We start from the raw sequence: 15,152 nt of genomic DNA on the forward strand, positions 1-15,152 counted from the left end.
CAAATCTTCTCCCAAGTCACAGTTCTCTTGCAGACTGCATCAGGTTTTCCTTCAGGATTTCCCTGTATTTAGCTGCGTTTATTTTACCTCCTACCTTCACAAGCCTTCCAGGACTTGCTACAGTAAAGCATCCTCACAGCACGATGCAGCCACCAGTATGCTTCACGTTGGGGATGGTGTGCTTTTGATGAAGTGTGGCATTTGGCTTACGTCAAACGTCTCATTTAGTCTGATGGCTAGAAAGTTCAATTTTAGTTTCATCAGAGCATAAAACTTCCTCCTGCTGACTTCAGTCTCCCAAATCCCTTCTGGCAAACTCTAGCCGAGATTTCATGAGAGTTTTTTTTCCAACAGTGGCTTTCTCTTTGCCACTCTCCCATAAAGCTGCAACTGGTGAAGCACCCGGGTAACAGCTGCTGTATGTGCAGACTCTCCCATCTCAGACACTGAGGCTTGTAACTCCTCCAGAATTGTCCTAGGTCTCTTGGTAGCCTGCCTCACTAGTCTCCTTCTTGCACTGTCACTCAGTTTTTGAGGACGTCCTGCTCTAGGTCTATTTACAGCTGTGCCATATTCTTTCCATTTCTTGATAATTGACTTAACTGTACTGCAAGGGATATTCAGTGACTTGGAAATTTTTTTGCATCTATCTCCTGACTTGTGCTTTCAATACCTTTTCGTGGAATTGCCTGGAGTGTTCTTTTGTTTTCTTGGTATAGTTTTTGCCAGGATACTGACTCACCAGCAGTTGTTCCTTCCAGATACAAGTGTATTTTTATTATGATCAATTGAAACACCTTGACTGCACACGGTAATCTCCATTTAACTAATTATGCGACCCCTATAACCAATTTGCTACATCAGTAATGATATGGCATGTCATATTAAAGGGGGGGGGGCAATCAATTATTTTGTGTCTATAGCTGTAATTAATTTAGATCACTTTGTAGAGATGTTTTCACTTTGACACAAAAAAGTCTTTTTCTGTTGATCAGTGTCAAAAAAGCCAAAATAAATCCACTGTGATTCAATGTCGTAACACAATTAAACATGAAGACTTCTGGGGGTGCGGGTGATTTCTTTTTATAAGCACTTTTTATTCTTTTTATTATCCACATTCACTTTCTTGTGGGTATACTCAACAAATCTAAAGAACAGTAACTACAACAGGATCAATGAAAGATCAACCATAGTACAGAAAACAAGATGTGCAACTGCAAATATAAATACTATAAATAGCAATAAATGATGAGAACATGAGATGAAGAGCCCTTGAAAGTGAGTACATTGGTTGTGGGAACACTTCAATTATTTGTAGTGAAGTTGAGTGAAGTTATCATCATTTGTTCAAGAGCCTGATTGATGGCTGACAGGAAGTAATTTCTTGAACCTGGAGGTGCGCGTCCTGAGGCTCTTGTGCCTTCCTCCTGATGGTAGCAAAGAGAACAGCACATTGCCTGGGTGGTGGGGATCCCCAATGATGTAGGTTGCTTTCTTACAATAGTATTTCATGTAGATGTGTTCAATGGTTGGCAGTACTTTACCCATGATGGACTGGGCCTAATCTACTACTTTTTTTAATAGGATTTTCCATTCAAAGGCACTGGTGTTTCCATACCAGGCTGTGCTGAAGTCAGTCCTGACCTGTGCTGAGAAACATTCAAGTATAGGACTGACTGACAGGTTTGGGGAACTTAATTTGTCAGTACAGCCTACTGCATAACACTGGGAAAAATCACCATCTGGAACATTGTCAGACTAGCACAGGAACCAAATTCTCATTGAGTTCAATTAGGTTTGTAAGTTCAAAGTCCAAAATAAATTCATTATCAAAGAAAGTATGCCACCATACACTATCCAGAGAAGATAAATCCAAGTAATTTAAAGACTTGACCCTCTTCACCTCTGATCCTCTAATGAGGACTGGCTCATGAACCTTGATTTCTTCCCCCACAGACAACAACCTGCTCTTTGGTTTCACTGATGTTGAGTGAGAGGTTGTTGTTGTGACACCATTCAACCAGATTTTCAATCTCTCTCCTATATGCTGATTCTTCACCACCTTTGATTCGGCCAATAGTGGTGCCGTCAGCAAACTTAAACGTGGCATTGGAGCCTTGTGCTGCACTTACGCTGATTGTGATTATGGAGGAGATATCGTGGAGGACAACAGTTTAGGAATTCGGAGTTTAGAAGTTTAGAATGGGAAAGGCACCCTCTTTTTTGCATTATTTTTATTTATATTTCTAAAATGTTTTTATTTAACTTGGTGTTTTTTAAATTTTAATTATTTATAACTACCTCTAAATGTTGAAGGTATCTAGAAGCTTAAACTTAACAATACTCCATCCCCAGCTTTTCCTTCTATTATGAGGCACAGTAGTATATACTACACGGTAGTATAGGACAAGCCAGTGGCACTGTGAGGGTCATGTTTTTTGACTTCTCCAGTGCGTTCAAGAGCATCCGCCCTGCTCTGCTGGGGGAGAAGCTGACAGCGATGCAGGTGGATGCTTCCCTGGTGTCATGGATTCTTGATTACCTGACTGGCAGACCACAGTATGTGTGCTTGCAACACTGTGTGTCCGACAGAGTGATCAGCAGCACTGCGGCTCCACAGGGGACTGTCTTGTCTCCTTTCTCTTCACCATTTACTCCTCGGACTTCAACTACTGCACAGAGTCTTGTCATCTTCAGAAGTTTTCTGATGACTCTGCCATAGTTGGATGCATCAGCAAGGGAGATGAGGCTGAGTACAGGGCTACGGTAGGAAACTTTGTCACATGGTGTGAGCAGAATTATCTGCAGCTTAATGTGAAAAAGACTAAGGAGCTGGTGGTAGACTTGAGGAGAGCTAAGGTACCGGTGACCCCTGTTTCCATCCAGGGGGTCGTTGTGGACATGTTGGAGGATTACAAATATCTGGGGATACGAAATGACAATAAACCGGACTGGTCAAGAACACTGAGGCTGTCTACAAGAAGGGTCAGAACCGTCTCTATTTCCTGAGGAGACTGAGGTCCTTTAACATCTGCCAGACGATGCTGAGGATGTTCTACGAGTCTGTGGTGGCCAGTGCGATCATGTTTGCTGTTGTGTGCTGGGGCAGCAGGCTGAGGGTAACAGACACCAACAGAATCAACAAACTCATTCATAAGGCCAGTGATGTTGTGGGGATGGAACTGGACTCTCTGACGGTGGTGTCTGGAAAGAGGATGCTGGCCAAGTTGCATGCCATCTTGGACAAAGACTCCCATCCACTACATAATGTACTGGGTGGGCACAGGAGTACATTCAGCCAGAGACTCATTCCACCGAGATGCAACACAGAGCGTCATAGAAGTCATTCCTGCCTGTGACCATCAAACTTTACAACTCCTCCCTTGGAGGGTCAGATGCCCTGAGCCAATAGGCTGGTCCTGGATTTATTTCATAATTTACTGGCATAATTTACATATTACTATTTAACTATTTATGGTTCCAACAAAGCGTAAATACACTAGGCATCAACAAAGTATGACTATGACTATGAATAATGATTAACACAATGTGATTAGAGCTCAGGATGTTCTGGAGTTCGGAGTTCATTTTGGTGCCATTCTGTAAGGAGTCTGTATGTCCTCCCTGTGGAATGTGTAGGTTTTCCCCAGGTTCTCTATTATCCTCTCACAGTCCAAAGATGTACCAGGCAGGTTAATTGGACACTGTAAATTGCCCTGTGATTAGGTTAGTGTTAATTGGGATTGTTAGGGGTTACTGGGGTACCATGGACCAAAGGGCCAACTCCACACTATATCAATAAATAAAATAAAATAAAATCAGGGACGTTGCAGGATTGGGATCACCACGCAATGATACCTGGAGTCCAAACCTTAATTAGAGCTTAATGCTGAAATCAGTGTGCAGACATATTGAAACACTGGCTTTCTACATCCACGTTGGCTGGATGCTGCTGTGTGAAGTTTGCATGACAATTCACAATAATATGACTTTCTCCTGGGTGCATAAAGTTCCTACCACATGACAAAGACATGCTAGTTATAAGGTTATAAATGATACTCAGTGTAATTAGGGAGGGAGTGGGTGGCATTGAAAGTTACTAAGAATACCTGAGGAATAAAATGAAATTAATGTACATGGCTAACTTTGACACAATGGACATAGAGACCTGTTTCTGTGCTTATGACTATGACCGCAGGTGTGAGTCAGTAGGAACGATGAGCAGTGACTCTGGTTTTACAGATTAAGTCAACATTGCCTGGCCCAATAACATGGAAGCATGAATTTCAATTTTATTAAGACAGCTGCAGAATTTAAAATCAGTTAATTAAATCTGTCTTAGCAATGGTGATCATCTTCATTCAATTGTCACAAAAACACCGTTGGTTCAGTGTTCTTTATAAAAGAAAATCTGTCTTCCATACCTGACTATATGCGATTCTTATGTACCAAACAATGTAATTGACCCTGAAGGAAGAGGACCCTGAAATAATCTACCACATTAAACAAGGAATGTGGAACAAACGTTGGCCATTTCTTATGAATGACAAAAAGTAACTCCGGTATGCCCCAAGTATGAGGGGTGATTGATAAGTTCGTGGCCTAAGGTAGGACGAGTCAATTTTTGAAAACTTAGCACATTTATTTTTCAACATAATCCCCTCCTACATGTACACACTTAGTCCAGCTGTCATGGAGCATATGGATCCCTTCTTTGTAGAAGTGGTCCACAGCAGCGGTGATTGATAAGTTTGTGGCCTAAAGCAGGAGATGAGTTATTAACTTTAAACTTTCTGCATTATCACTCAAAGAGTTGAACTGCACGTGCACGTAATGAGAGCATCTTGGACCTCCAGGTAATCCACAGCAGGGGTGGTTGATAAGTTCGTGGCCTAAGGTAGAAGGAGATGAGTTATACAGCTCTCGTTACATGCATCAACTCTGAGTGATTATGCAGAAAGTTTGAAGTTAATAATTCATCTCCTTCTACTTTAGGCCACAAACTTATCAATCACCCCTGCTGTGGACCACTTCTGGAGGTCCAAGACACCGACTTCTACAAAGAAGGGATCCATATGCTCCACGACCGCTGGACTAAGTGTATAAATGTAGCAAAAAATAAATGTGCTAAGTTTTCTAAAATTGACTCCTTCTACATTAGGCCATGAACTTATCAATCACCCCTCGTATATACAGCATAGAATATTACAGCATAGTACAGGCCCTTTGGCCCACAATGTTGTGTCACTCTTTTAACCAACAAAATGAATCTAATCAGCAGAAAAGACCATTAGTTGCAGAACGTGGAGAAAGAAATAGGTAGGAAAAATCATTAGATACTACCCATCCTGCAAGCTGCCTTTTCCAAAATGTTTCCAATAAACTTTCACATGGCCTGAATTTGACCAACACTCAACAATTTGGGAGAGCGAATTGCACAGAAGGTTCACATAGATCACGAAGGTTTCCAATTCATCTTAAGTTTTCTACCTAGCAAAGCCAAAGCCGAACAAAGAATGCCTTTTTAAATGGATCCAACTAAAGTGTACCACCGCATCATGCAGAAACTTCAGCACTACGCATGCTCCAAGTACTCTGAACTAATAATCTGCTTCACTGCTATTCAATAGTAGTCACATCAACCTGGCTGAATTCAAGTCTGAAGACTGAGGGTTGATCCCATCCTGATGGAAGACACAAGGACATTGTGTGAGCTGTCCTTTGGGAATGTCAGTTTAACTGTTGTGATTTTTTTTTCTTGCTGATGCTTACGATCCCATTATTCCTCAAAAACAAAAGTTGGGATCTTTTCTGGTCTTTCTTGGTTAGATTCTCCTGCAACCCACGGAAAACATGTCATTCTAGTTAGATCTGGTGAATGTGTTAAATAGCAAATATATTATAATTTAAGATAGAAGAAGCTGCATTAGGAAAGGATTTTTAAATGGGCACTGTTACTGAATTTGACACATACAAATAAAGCTTAATAAGCTAATAATGTCTAAACTGGTTTGCAAGCAACATATGTACTTTAACAGGCAGGTAACCTATATCAGATAGACTGCGACTATTTAAAAATATATTGCAGTAAAAGGTGTGTGATCTTACAACACTGGAAGAGATAGGCAATATTTCATCATGTAAAAAAATAAGCATCAATTTTACATTCATTTTTCTGCTGTTCTGACACTGAAAATAGTATAAGTTGTAAATAATAATTATATTGTTGAGAAATGATATTACTTGACACAATAAATATCATTTTGCTTAATGCCTCCATAATTACGAGGCAGAATGTTAATTCACCTTGACTCTGGTGGGGGGAGGGGGGGAATTGTATAGTACATAATAACATACTGCAGTATAACTTCGTGACAAAAGCAATTTGACCTACCTACATTTTCATGGAACAGGTGGAGGCACTCTGGTTATTCCAGATTAAGTTCTGCACCAAACTCAAAAACATATAAAATCTAAAAATCTATATTTGCGGTTCTTTCATGAAAATATTCTCCCAACTCTCTTTGGTATGCATGTTGACAAAACAAATGGCTCATTCAACCCACTGCATTGAATGAGTACCAGACGCATGAATATGTCGCAACCTATCTTCTTTAAACATTCACTGTACTGACAATTTCTTAAAATTGCCCGGTCAGAATTTAATTACACAGTTAAGGTTTTTCTAGGCAGGGCATCCATCCAAAAGGTTACAGTTCATCAAGACAGAAGAATTAATTTTGCAAACTACACTCAGATGCAAGGAATTGCTGTCCCACTTTTCTGGTTTAGTGTGATAGAAAATGTCTATTTATCATTCCTGCAATATATACTCTAGCCTTCAAAATAATAATTTCCTGAATATGCTTTATTAGTTTGCTTTTACTTGGTTTGTTCATTTATGAGATAAATTTTTTAGTATATTTTTCATTTACAAATTGGTTACAAATTAAACAGCATGGAAAGTATCCCACAACTTGTATCTGTGTCCACATGCTGGAGGAGTGAAAGATAAAGTGATTAAAGAGGTTTATGAAAACTCTCCTTTATTAGCCACAGCATGAAATATAAACATGGAAGATAAGCTAGGACCACATACAATCTACTCTGATGATGAGTCTTTGACCTGGAACATTAATTCGACTTCTCTCTACGTAAGTTGCGACGCTCAAATATTTCCTGAATTTTCTGTTTTTATTTTGGATATCCAGCATCTTCAGTTCTCTTTGTTTTCAATTTTTGTGCCAAATAATAGAATACATCTCAAATAATCTTATTGTTCTGATCATCCCGAAACAGGAAATTGGTAATTGCATGAGAATGGACAGAATATGGCTTAGGTTTCGGTTTTGAAATAAACGAGGCAGAGGGAAATTTAACTGCAAACTAATTTGAGAGTCATGGATAAGAATAGATCTACCTCCACCCTGCAGAAACATAACTGAAGAGATAGATATAAAATGTAGTAGAACTTAAGGACTGATTTTCTTTTCCCATCCAGTGATAGGGGCCTACAACTGGTTCCTGTACTCCCTTCGCAATCACCTGTTCATTGGAAATATATTGTAATAAAATGTAACACATAAATAAAGTGAAAAGTGTTTTGGGGTAATAATAGAAATAACATTATCAGTTTGAAAAGTCTGCTGGGCTGCGGGTGCCAGTATATTATAGTTTCATGACAAATGAAGATATGAAGGCTCTTTAATATTCCCCATGTCAAAAGGATTAAAAAGAACTTAGATATGCACTTGAAGTGCCACAGGCTGTGGACCTAGAGCTGGAAAACAGAACAAGGCTGGGAATTGAATTGACTTTATTTCTTACATCCTTCACATACATGAGGAGTAAAAATCTTTAACATAACGTCTCCATCTAACTGTGCAATGTGCAATCATAGTAATTTATAATAAATAGAACAGTCAATGTAACATAGAAATACACTCAAATCAGCGTGAGTTAAATAGTCTGATGGCCTGGTGGCAGAAGCTATCCTGGAGCCTGTTGATCCTGGCTTTTATGCTGTGCTACCATTTCCTGGATGGTAGCAGCTGGAACAGACCACGGTTGGGGTGACTCAGGTCCCCAGTGATCCTTTTTTCACACCTGTCTATGTAAATGTCCTGAATCATGGCAAGTTCACAACTACAGATGCGCTGGGCTGTCCGCACCACTCTCTGCAGAATCCTGCGATTAAGGGAGGTACACTTCCCATACCAGGCAGTAATGCAGCCAGTCAGGATGCTCTCAGTTGTGCCCCTGTAGAAAGTTCTTAGGATTTGGGGGCCCATACCAAACTTCCTCAACTGTCTGAGGAGAACGAGGCACTGTTGTGCCTTTTCACTACACAGCTGGTGTGTACAGACCACGGGAGGTCCTCGGTGATGTGGATGCTGAGGAATTTAAAGCTGTTTACCCTCCCAACTCCAGATCCATTGACGTTAATAGGGGTTAGTCCGAAGAGAAGCAGCTTTTACTGAATCCGTACTTTCATTATGTGCTGAATTTATTCAAGCCTAATATGTCCAAACTGACCTATTTGACTTATTATTTGTCAATTTAATTGTGGTTGTGTGTGGTGCAGTGCGGTGTGTTGTATATACTGTGTGAACTTGAACTTACTAGTTTAGGAACTCTTGTCCTGTTACCAATACATTAGCATATTTGCTTAATTAAGCCAGTACTCTACATATGATTTAACCAACTGCCTACCTACTGAATATAACCTCCTTATATTTGCAATCAATTCCAAGCAATAGATTTGTTCCTTGAACTGAGAAAATCATTTATTTTCAGTGAACTCAAGTTGAGAATTAGGTTAATATGTCCCCCTACACAGTTAATAAATGATGTGATAAATATATATTGATATTGAAGATAAATTGGCAGATGTCTTGTCTGAACTTAAATGCTTTAAACTGTTTTCTTTAAAAATGACAACTTACACTATTAATGCTATCATCCCTTGTGAACTATGGAGTTGTGCAGAACTCCAGCTGTAGTCAGTGTTACAAGGCACCTTCAGATAAATTGTCTAAAAGGCCAATTAACTTATGTTCCACTTTATTGTTCCAAATTTATTGCAAAGTCAGCATGAAGTTTAGAGTATCATATAACAGGCTATGAATAATCTAAAATGGAGTTGGATAAAAGCATCTTACATTCTGTGACTAATTTACTACATAAAAAATAGTCCCTATCTTGCAGTTTCATGCAAATTCATTTAAAATATCCTCAACCACGATGGCAGTTTTACATTAATACTGATTACAATGTATCCTTTTATTAAATTTTCTCAATCTGACCAAACAAATTATATGTCATGAACAAAGGCCCTTCACAGTGCAGTGAAATCTAGGATATTCAACTGAAATAGCTTACCTGTTCTTACAAGATAGGAATCGAGTTCATTAACGTCACACACAAAATTCTTGGTTGTTGCAGAAACTGTAGTTTGGGTTGTCATGGGAAAGGGTGGTTTTGAACCTGTGCTGCTGGCTACTGCAGTCGTGGTAACACTGTTTGGGGTAGCAGTGAGATTGTGGACTGGGACTGTGGTGGTTGTTGCAGGCAAAGTTTCCACAGGATTAGGATTTGAAGAGTTTCCAGTTGATGGGGGAGGTGGAGTCAACAGAAGAGAAGCAGAAATCCGATGAGTCTCTGTAGTTGATGGGAGAACATCTGGAAAGACATGTGGGGTTGAAGTTGGAAAATAAGAAAATGGCATTTCAACAGTAGAGTTCAGAATAATTAAAGGATCTGTGGTGATAGCAATTGTAGAAGATATCAAACTGGAACTAACTAGCGTGACATTTGGCAAAGAGTGCACTAAACTTTCAGGAGTGCGATCAGCTATTGTAGTACTATTGGCAGTAAAAATTGACTCATAAACAGATGGTATTAATGTGGGTTGTACTTCATCAATTGAAGGTGACAATGCCTCAAAGAATGAGGTCCTTTCAAAAGTACCACCGGAATAAGGTTTGCTAAATGAAGATTCAAGCATTATGACAAGATTTGTACTATTATTGTTTTCTGCCAACAAATTAGATGTTGTAGGCTCTGGTTCTATAAATATGGACTCCTGTGTTAAAATACTAGATAATGTTCCAGGAGACACTGTCTCAAACGTTGCTGGAGTTTCTATCTGTTGTTCAAATAAGCTTGAGTATTCAGTCGACAAAACAGAACCCGATTCAGTCGACAAATCATTTCTCAAAGATGAAACAAAATCCACTGAAGAGTCTAGCCCACTAGTTGGTTTAAGGGAATCAGTTGCTATGAAATTTGTTAAATAACTTGTAACTTGTGGAGGATAACTTATATTTACATTCAGTGATACTGTTGGTTTCAGATCCATATCAGCTACAATGAATGAGAAATTCTCATTGACTGTAGGTACCAATACTGGGGATTCACTTATCAACACAGAAGGAGTAACTGAACTAATAACTAAATTATCCTCAAATGACGAAAACAGCTTCTGATTTAAGGAATGGGTTGTTGGAGGATTGATGGTGTTGAAAGATGAGGAAATCAACAAAGGCACAGACCAAGCTGGGAGTTTTGATGAAACAGTTGGAACTGGCCTTGTTAGAAAATACGTGTTGTAGACTTGGGATTCTAGTAAATCTGGATCAAATGAATCAAAAATCAAGTTGGAGGTTGGAACAAACTCAGCAGTCTTTGATATGCTGAGTGTTGTCATTTCTGGGTCATCACCAGATCCAAAATCATTATCAAACAACTGTGTATGAAACAAGCCATGTGAAGAAGGTATAGCTCCATGAGTAGAAGGTGATGAAAGCGAATGAATGGAAAGCATTGATCCGTTAAATTCAGTTAACATCACTCCATCGTTTATTGCATTGTTTTCAGATAAAACAGCATCAGATGTTGCCATTGGAGGCAAGGCAGACGTTGAACTTGCAGAAACAAGTTCTGGTGTTAAAGCAATATGAAAAGTTTCAACTTGATCAATGGTAGATTCTCCAATGATTTCAAACTTTCCTGTGCTATTTATTAATGCAATGCCATTTGAAATTGGAAATAGCTCATTTTCTCCTTCCATATAGTTAACGGGGCTCTTTGTTCTATTGAATGCCACGTCAATGTAATTCAGCAGAGCTGTTTCACTGTTCTCCTTCAGAAACTCCAAGCTGTTCCAATTTATTGGTGTCGTCATGACAGTGGATTGCCACGTACCATGGTTACTGACCGAAAATGAAGAAAAGAATGAACTTACAACTTGAGATGATTGTGCACTTGGTGGCAGAATCGGCATAGCAGACTTAGCTAGAAAGGATACTGATTGAACCAAATTGGAAGTGGAGAAAAAAGCTGATGAGATAAAAAGATCTGACAACTGACTGGTGGCTTTATTTTTCAAAAAACTAAGAGATACTGATGATACTGCTGTGATTGAAGGCAGTGGCATTGTTGGCTGAAATTCTTCAGTAATGACTGTGGTGAAAGATTGTGATAAAGGGACCACATCCAGGTTGCTATAAGCAGCTAAGGATTCTAAGTCATCAGAGAGCACAAACTTTCCTGACCAGCTGGTATCTTTTACTTGTGTTGTGGTCTCTTCAAAGTTCAGGTGAATTTCTTCTTCCAGATTCAAACTGGACTGCAAAGTTGACTGCATGGAGCTTGTGTTTACACTTCTGTCCTGCTTTTTTATTATTGAAGCATCCAATGTGTCATTCAGTCCCAAACTTTGTTCATGCACCATGCTCGACAGTAATATGTGGCTGGAGAAGTATTCATCTGCAGGTGAACAGAGAAAAAACAAGCATGACCTGGCTGAAATTCAATGTAATATAAAACATACATGATGTATGCAAAACATGGTTTGGGCCATTTTATTCTGATTATTATTGAATTTTGCAATTGTAAATTTGTACACATATTTTTGTACCTAAATTAATTTACAGAGAACAATGTAAGAAATCATTTTCTTATTAAGCATGGATACAGGTACTGAAAGTCTTAATAACTGCATGCAAACATTTACAGAAAAGAGTTCTGAAATCAGAAAGAGAAAAAGAACATTTTGAAATAATGACAGGTGAACTTTGATAATTTCTAAAATAGTTTTGAATTGTACACTGTGTAGTCATATACACATCAATAAGACTAACAAACGTTTAATCCAGTCAGGTAGCATTAATTGAAAATTAATTTCTCATGAGAACAACAGAGAAGCTCCTTTGGTCATACTTTAAACAGTCCCACTGAATCCTAAACATTTAGATGGAGAAACAGCTATGATATTGCTTTGTCACTTCATTTGAAACTTGACTCTACAAGTGCAGCAACACATATGGAATCGAAATACGAATCATGTTCTTACAATCTGCACAAACCAAAAACACGCTCCTTGCAGGAACAAAAGTAGAAGCAATACAAGGACATGAGCAATGCAGACAGCTTTAAACACTAGATCCAATTGGGACTATACATCTTAAACAATGCCACGAATAAACATGACAAAGCGCTTCAGAGAAACTGGCATAAACATTAAAATCTAGCATATCATTGGCAGGAACACAAGAGGGAATGCAGAAGCTGGAAATCTTGAGCAAAACACCCAAAATGCTAGAGGATCTCACCGTCAAGCAGCGTTTATAGAGAAATAAACAGTTGACATTTCAGCCGAGACCCCTCATCAGGAACAACGATTAAGTCATTAGGACTTCATTTGTCCTGATGAAAGGTCTCCGCCCAAATTATCCACTGTTTACTCCCTTCCATGGACGCTGCCTAATTTGCTGAGTTCCTCGAGCATTTTGTGTGTATTGCACATACCTCTGGCAGGCCTGAATAAGAGTCTCAAGAGTAAAGACACCAATCAAATTAGTAACAGTGTGCAGTCTTTAATCAAGGAACACATGTAAATCTCAATCTATTACAGATCTACCATTCAGAACTCAAGCATTTCTAACATGGTTTACATTTTTGGATCTTGAGGTAGTTAAAAAAAGCTGCCATAAGCACTTTACTACTGAACCAGCTGGAATCAAGTTTCAGCTATAGATCAGCATTGGTCCTGTTTAGTAAGCTAGGAGACTAGGCTTGTTGAGGAGCTTCAGCAATGGAGGACCTTCCTAAGGAACAGCAAGAGTGAATGATAAACTCCTAACAAGTAGAAACACTACCAATTAATTCCAAAGTACCTCAAGCCGACCAAACATTGATACACCTATGAAGAGATGCCTGTGTATCTCCTAGAGCAATACATTGGGCACATTATGTTGGAGGCCAAAACAAAATGAATCACACACTCTTAAAGGGTGTCAGCAAGAACTGTGACCCTGCTGTGTAGTCCGAGCTGATATAGAAATGCCCAAGGAGCCCTGAGGTTACTCACACTCTCCTAAAAACCCCAGAAAATATTCTCAATGAGTCCCAGCAAAACTACAGCATCCCCAACAAGCAGAGTTAATTACCATCACATTTGCTGCAGAAGCCTAGCAATTACTGATATAGGACTAAGGAACCCAAGCAATTAACAGTGCACTGTTGAGGAGTCCTAACAATTACTGGCAAAGCCCCAAGGAGCCCCTGCAATTTATGGCATGCTGCCAGGGTGCCCTAGCAATTAGCAGCACACTCCTTAGAAGTTCGAGCAATTACTGCCACACTTCCAACTCCTGCAATTAATGTTACACCCCCCTGGAAATTACTCAAAAAACTGGCAAATTTCCAGAGTGTTTCTGTCAATAATACAATCTTGAGATGTTGCTCCAAACACAAGCAAATCCCAAACAGGTGTCTATAAACAGGCATGCTCCTACCAACGCCCTGAAAGCACTAGTACGTTCTTGGAGAGGCCTTGCATCTCCTGCAAATCTCTACAAAAATAGTTATTCATCCTAGGGCAAATAAATCTGAAAGAAGGTAACCACTGTCAATACAAATTTAACTCTAATCAATACTAGCAAATTTCAAGGCCCCTCACAATCTCAATCTCAAAAAGATAGCACTAGGTAACAAAAAATGTAGTTCTATTAGCAGATCAAGTACATTTATGAAGAAATAATTATGTCCAAATATTTTTCAACCAATATATCTGAACTGGCAGGAAATCTGACTATTCTGTGTTTTTCTGAAATCCCTTTAAAAGCTGGGAGTGCAAGTGTGCCCCTTAGCTCAATGAAACTCTTGACAGTGTTACATGTGATTTTACAAGAACCTAGTTGGCAAATGCTACAGTTCACTATGTTGTTTCTTTATATGATCCTTTGAATGACTACATTCAAGAGTGATCTGGGATAGTATTCCTTTCTTCATTAATACCAATGATCAACAACGTGTGCTTTACTAAAACACTTCACTATTGTACCACAGTTGTGTGCATCATTGTTTTGAAGTAATTAAGTGATCAAACCAGTATCCAGAGACTTGGTCTTAATCTGATGGCACAACATGTATTTCCACAACATTAAGTTAAATTTATCTGCAATAAAAAGAAACAAACCAGTGGGATTAACTGTGACCAAAATCCACCAATTATCTTGTTAATTTAAAGTAGTTTGGCCCGAATCCACACCAAAGTTAGCATTGCAGTTCATGAACTAATTTGGGCTGGGCAATAACTGCTAATCCATCTCATGAAGGCTACATCCTAGGGGGGGAAAAAAAGAATTTGGACTGATGATCAAGAACTTGCATGGTTTAAGGAGCATCTCAGAGGCAGTGCTTTTTACAATAGGAATTCCAGAGTAGAAGGCATAGCTAAAATTAACAGCATTTAAGAACTAGCCCAACAGAAATATGAACTGAATATAGGATGTACAATAGGTGGATTGCTTACTGATTCCACAAAATTTGTTTTGCATCTATCATGTAATTACTCTATTACGTTACACATTTAGTTTTGGCCCTTTTATAGTTCCTGCAGAACTGTCAGTAACTGGCAAAGTTTGAAATTTTAATATTGTCAATATTAATTGGAGAGAAGAAAACTCTTAATGTATAACTCTCTTCTAAACTAACATGTTAATCTGCCAGATTCACCACCCCTCCCCACCCTTTTTATTTTAGCGAAACAAAAACATGGGTTCTAGTTCCACAACTCAGAATTAGAAGTATAATATCACTTACATGACAAGAAATATGTTTTGTAGCTACAGTGCAAGACAAGAATC

At 38.9% G+C, this 15,152-nt stretch overlaps 1 protein-coding gene across 1 annotated transcript in view; it reads right to left on the bottom strand.

Moving 5' to 3' along the window:
* Positions 1-15,152, bottom strand: part of LOC140202405 (uncharacterized) — a 270,611-nt gene that overhangs the window by 124,608 nt on the left and 130,851 nt on the right. Inside the window, exon 2 of the mRNA XM_072267279.1 lies at positions 9,382-11,769. Within this exon, the coding sequence (XP_072123380.1) occupies positions 9,382-11,769 (2,388 nt within the window). The remainder of the gene's footprint in view (positions 1-9,381; positions 11,770-15,152) is intronic.

The sequence above is a fragment of the Mobula birostris genome, chromosome 9 (assembly GCF_030028105.1).
Source record: "Mobula birostris isolate sMobBir1 chromosome 9, sMobBir1.hap1, whole genome shotgun sequence".
Classification (NCBI taxonomy): Eukaryota; Metazoa; Chordata; class Chondrichthyes; order Myliobatiformes; family Myliobatidae; genus Mobula; species Mobula birostris.